Genomic DNA, 6,000 nt, shown 5'->3' on the forward strand with positions numbered 1-6,000 from the left:
TGATTCATAACATAGCCACCAAGTTCTAACATTTTGAATTTGTGCTTTGAGAATGATTTTTAGTACTTCATGACAATTTTTGCAAGTTTTTGTTAATTAATATTGTACTTGAATTTGAATTTGAACTTTAATGTATATTTTTGTTATTCTTTGATATGCATTTACTTATTTATAAATAACTTGTCAATTTGATGTGTGCTATATCTATTTACGTATAACTTCATCAAATATAGATAAAAAAAAATATAATAAATGTAAATAATTGTGGTTGAAGAAATATATGTGAATTATGAATGATAAATGAGTTTAACACTAGTGCACACATGGGCTTTTACAACAAGCATTATGCCTCGGTTCCCTCCAAAATGGTGCATATCAAAACACAGTGGCATTTTTGAAATTTTTGTAAACTTTTATGCCTCGGTTATTGAGAGAACCGGGGTATATAACGTTATATGCCTCGGATGGCGACAACCCGAGGCCTAATGCCTCTTAAAAGTTTTAAAATTCATGCATATTTAAATTTTTTTAAAGTAGAAGGGGGTTTTATACCTTAGTTATTTGCAAACCCGAGGTCTAATGCCTCTTGAAAATTTTAAAATTTCCGCACATTTAAATTTTTTTAAATACATTTTTTTAGAAGGGACTTAATGCCCTGGTTGTTTGCATACTTGAGGCAAAACGTTTTTTATGCCTCGAGCAATTTATTACTGAGGCAGAATGGTTATTTTAGGGAACAAATTGGGACATATCATCTTTTTCCTCGCGTTTCAGCATTTCAAACTTCCTCCGCCAGCTTCCTCTGCAACCTTCAATTCCCATTAATTCGCTGCGCTACTGCTACTATTCTAGGACAAGGGAGGTTGTTACTATTGTTTGAAACCACAACTGCTTGGTGGTTTTTTTTTTGTTTTTTTTTTGCATTTTCTTATTTCTGAATGATGGTTCTGGTTTTGGTTCGTGAGACAGAGACATTGAGGCATGGTTGTGTTTGTCGGCGTCGCAATGATGGTGGTTCATCATGGCAGCATCGACGATGGTGCTGGGTTGCAGATCAAGTTTCCTGGTGGCCTACGTTTCGCGGTGGCATGCCTATTGTGTAGCATTGGTGTTCTGGAGGTGCTCACGATGATCTATGGTGGTCTACAATGGTGTCGTTTATCACTGGTGGATCTGTGTTGGTTCCGTTCGCGTTAGGTTGTTTGCCCATGGTGGTTGCAGCTACTGTTGTGGTCGTGATGGCAGCATTCAAGTCCAGCTCCCGATTTGGTTGCGTTTACGAGAGTTGCAGTGTTCTTTGGGTCGTAGTCACAGTGGTGGGCTTGCTCGTAGTGGTGGTTGTCGTTTGTTCGCACCACACATTTTTGCCTCGGTTACAGCCAGACCCGAGGCAAAAAGATCATTTCTAGATGTGAATTATGCCTCAATTAGGAACTGGAGCATAAAGGTAACCCTTTTTTCCTCGGTAATATGTGCCCCGATTCTTCAACCGAGGCCAAATGACCAAAATAACCAGGGCAGATACCATTTTTTGCACTGGTGTAAAGATAATAATATTACAAATTTAAAAATTTATTGTACTTTACGGAGGTTATTTTATGGAGATTTCAAAACCCATGGTAATTAACTGGACTTTTAAACCCACAAAACCTAATAGAGGTTTCAAAACCCAAGATAGTTAATCGGGGTTTTAAAACCTATGGTAGTTAATCGTGGTTTAAAAACCTACGATAGTTAATCAGGGTTTTAAAATCTCCGTCAAACACAAGAGGATAAAAAACCCTAGTCATTGATTGATGTAACATCCCGTCAGGATATTACGGATTTATAAATAAAATAAAGAAAATAAAATAATCAGCGCATTTAATAATACCTCATTTTTCCAAAACGCGGGAAAATTTAAAATTCATTAAATAAGCAAATACGTTCATAACCATTCGTTATAAAACCAAAAGAACAATGTTATAAAATCACCCATCAAGGTTTACAACTGTTTCCAAAAGCAATAAAGAAAACATAAGAATTCCCCAAGTTGAACCCCTCTCCGCGACTAAGCTTCACCTGAGCCACCTGCATCAACAACATCTGCTCCCGTGTACCGCATACACGATCATCGCCAAACACACACAGATAGGGTGAGCTTAATAGATAAAACATATACATAAAGTTATAGATATATATAAGCATATAACCATATGTAACTATACATGACTTAAACATCTCACATTGTTCCATTCTTTAGTTCCTACCATCTGACCCCCAGTCAGATTATTCGTGTTCTACACCGTCTAATAAATTACTTCAAGGTGACTTGCTGCCATACCTATCGGCCACAACCGATAGAGCACGTGCGGGAAAACATGCTACGGATCATACACCGTAACGCCAGGTAAAGTTCCCATATACGAACATAGTCTGTATCGTCCCAAGACTACCAAACTCGTCAGCCAACAACTGAGGAGGGCAATCTATCTGGACCCATCCGTACTGGCCACAACCAGCACACTCACACCGGCAACAGTCGTCAACCTGAGCCACAACTCAAGGGTTCCTCGTGTTCATCAGCCATCCCGACCAACAACTCAAGGGATGCTATTCTGAGCCACAACTCAAGGAATACCACGTGCTTAACCCCTATCCCGAGCCACAACTCAAAGGATACAATCTGAGCCACCACTAAAGGAACACCAGCAATCCCACCTTTAAAGCACCACTAGACGCCTTGTAGATCATAAGTACGAAACAACAATTCCAAGCTGCAACAGTATAAATCGCCTGGCGGGGGACACGTGCCGCCAGGCGCTGCCAGCTCCTAGTTCGCCTGGCGGGTGTCGCGTACCGCTCGGCGCACAGCGCTTTAAAAATTTATCTCGTTGCAGGTACCGCTTGGCGGTATTGCTGTCACCACCAGGCGCCAACGTACCAGTGATCCACTGTTGGCCATCTCTCGCCTGACGCCACAGTCTCGACCGCTAGGCGCCACTCTCTCTATTATTCTCTAATACCCGCAATATCGCCTGGCGGAACCATTCCTACCGCCAGGCGCTATACCAGAACAGTGCGTTTCTGATTAAAATGTCTTAGCGTCTCGATGTCTTTTCCAAACTCCTCCCTTCGACTTCGCCTACCGAATTGGGTCTCACCATCTAAATTTACGATCCTTACTTCCCTTTTTCTTTCCCAACACTTAATTATAAACTATAGGCTACATCAACACACCCCAAAGTGTCATATTCGTATTGTCCATCCATTTTTAGACCAAAAGCACCATCACATATGAGCTTACCACCATCTTTCTTTACTAGTTCTCATTTAACTCCAACTTTTCCTGTCCCCCTCAATAACAACACACACAAAGAACACCTAAATCAACCTTTGCATTATTCTACGACTTATTAACAAGCCCCGGGTACTAGATTCTTACCCTTCACTTGCATATGTCATTTACCGAGCTTGTTATCCTATATTTACTCTACATTCCCATACCATAAGACATTCCTACATTTCCAAAATCACAGATCCTAAATATTGCAACGTTTCCACAAAGGAAACAAAGTCTCTGCAATAGCGCCTGGTGGTAACCCCGTGCTGCAAGGCAGTGCATACCAGTTCTGGATATTCTAGAATTCTTCCTCTCTGTAACAGCCCCCAGATATCACAATTCAACCTTCGTTCGGTCCAATTCCTCCTAGTTCACACCCCTAACTCACTCATATACAGTCCTAAGTGTAAATCCTCCTCTCAATCTATATCACTTTCTCCCTTAAAATTTCCACATTAACTAGTTTAATAGCAAAGTCCCATTTTCCTCCAACCCTAACATTGTTCCATAACTTGTACAGATCATTTAAGCCGAAATTTAATAAAATATCACCTCCATTACCTTATAACTACCAATTCCCACCTTTTTCCCCGATTAGAATTCTCCCAGAAAGCACAGAACCAGAAAATCGAGTCAACAGACTCGCGTCGCCTGGTGGAAATTCATCACCACCAGACAGATCATAAAACTAAGCCCAGAATCTGATCACTCATTTGCGTCGCCTGGCAGTACAGGGTCCTACCGCCAAGCGTTGCCCCTAGAAACACCCCAAACCCACATAGTTGGCATGAGCCGCCTCGCGGGCGCCGCCAGGCGGTTTCTGGAAAATTTCCAGAAATCAAAATTTCATGACCAGAACAAGAATCATGCATTCATATCATCATATAGTTCGTGGACTTTAATAAAAATACTAAAGCAACGGAGTCCAGCTCCCCTAACCTGGAATTCCTTCGCTTAAATCGAAATGTTTGAGATGCTCCAATGATCACCACGCCTTCCCCTTCTTGGTGTGCTCACTCAATCTCCCCAATCTCTCTGAATTTCGTGCCCTATTTCAGGTTGCTATTCCAGCTTGCCAAAACCTTCACTATGACCACTTTTTACCCTTTTAAACTTGGCTTTTAGTGGAGTTTAATTACCCAAAACGAAAATTTACCTAATAGAACTTGTTAATTACCATTTAATTTACCTTTATGATCTATTTTTCAGCTACCCAAGGCTGCCTCTCAACTATCTAGGGTTTTTCCCAACCTTTCATATTCAATTCAAGGCCAAAACGCCAAAAATAAAGTTTTTAGTTTAGTTCTCCAAGGTTTGAACCCATACCGAGTCAATCACTAAGCAATTGCACTACCAATTCAACCAAGTCATGTTTCATGCTTAACAAATCCAATACAAACATCATATCATACCAGAACATGATTATATAGATTTAAATAATAAAACAATAAGTCAAAAGTTAGCATACATAGAACTCGAACCCAAGTCCTCTCACACAATTAAAGTACTCTCAACCACTTGAGCTAGTACTTTTCCATGTCATACCAACCATAATTTAATGTCATAATTATTTCCCCACCCGCAATTTATTAATTAATTATTTATTTAATTAATTAAATCCTACGGGTCTTACAATACTTCCACCTTTAAAATTTTTCGTCCTCGAAAAAGAGAACTTACCAGTGAAAAGATGAGGATAGGACCGCCTCATGACATCTTCCATCTCCCATGTCATTTCCTTAGTTGCCTCATCCCATAGTACTTTTACAGTTTTAATTTCCTTTCCTCTGAACTGCTTTACTTGAGAATCCAAGATTCTCACTGGTCCGGCTCCAATGGTCAAGTCTTCCCGTATCTGCACATCATCATCCTCCAGAACATGCGTAGGATCAGCTATGTATTTCCTCAACTGTGACACGTGGAAAACATTATGCAAGTTTCCCAAGTGCGGTGGCAAAGCTATCTCATATGCTGCAGGGCCAATCCGTCTCGAGATCTTATATGGCCCGATGAATCGAGGCGTCAACTTTCTCGATTTAAGTGCCCGACCAATGCCTGTTGTAGCCGTCACTCGAAGAAACACGTGATCCCTTGCCTCAAACTCAAGCGGCCTCCTCCTCTTATCTGCATAAGATTTCTGCCTACTCTGAGTTACGCGCATCCAATCCTGTATCACCCTCACCTTCTCGGTAGTTTGCTGTAAGAACTTTGGTCCAAGCACCACTGCCTCACCATCCTGCTGCCAACACAAAGGTGTCCTACATCTCCTACCATACAGGGCCTCGTAAGGCGCCATTCCAATACTAGAATGATAACCATTATTATAAGTAAATTCTACCAACGGCAGCACATCACTCCATGTACCCATATGATCCAAAACACATGTCCTCAGCAAGTCCTCCAACGACTGTATGGTGCGCTCAGACTGTCCATCTGTCTAAGGATGATAGGCAGAGCTCATTCTGAGCTGAGTTCCCAAGGCGTTCTACAATGACTGCCAGAACCTCGATGTGAACCTCGAGTCTCTGTCCGATACAATACTCGCCGGCACCCCATGTAACCTAACAATCTCCCTAACATACAAATCCGCCAGCTTATTCATATTCATCTTCTGATTAATCGGTAGAAAATGAGCACACTTCATCAATTTGTCTACTATCACCCAGATTGAGTCGTGC

At 41.2% G+C, this 6,000-nt stretch overlaps 1 protein-coding gene across 1 annotated transcript; it reads right to left on the bottom strand.

The window, feature by feature from the left end:
• Positions 1–3,890: 3,890 nt before the first annotated feature.
• LOC114175107 lies at positions 3,891–5,618 on the bottom strand. Its single transcript, XM_028059865.1, has 2 exons — positions 5,003–5,618; positions 3,891–3,973 (listed from the first exon to the last, which is right to left on the bottom strand). The coding sequence occupies exons 1-2, from the start codon at positions 5,616–5,618 to the stop codon at positions 3,891–3,893; spliced, it is 699 nt and encodes a 232-aa protein (XP_027915666.1).
• Positions 5,619–6,000: the final 382 nt, after the last annotated feature.

Source organism: Vigna unguiculata, chromosome 3 (assembly GCF_004118075.2).
Source record: "Vigna unguiculata cultivar IT97K-499-35 chromosome 3, ASM411807v1, whole genome shotgun sequence".
NCBI classification, from domain to species: Eukaryota; Viridiplantae; Streptophyta; class Magnoliopsida; order Fabales; family Fabaceae; genus Vigna; species Vigna unguiculata.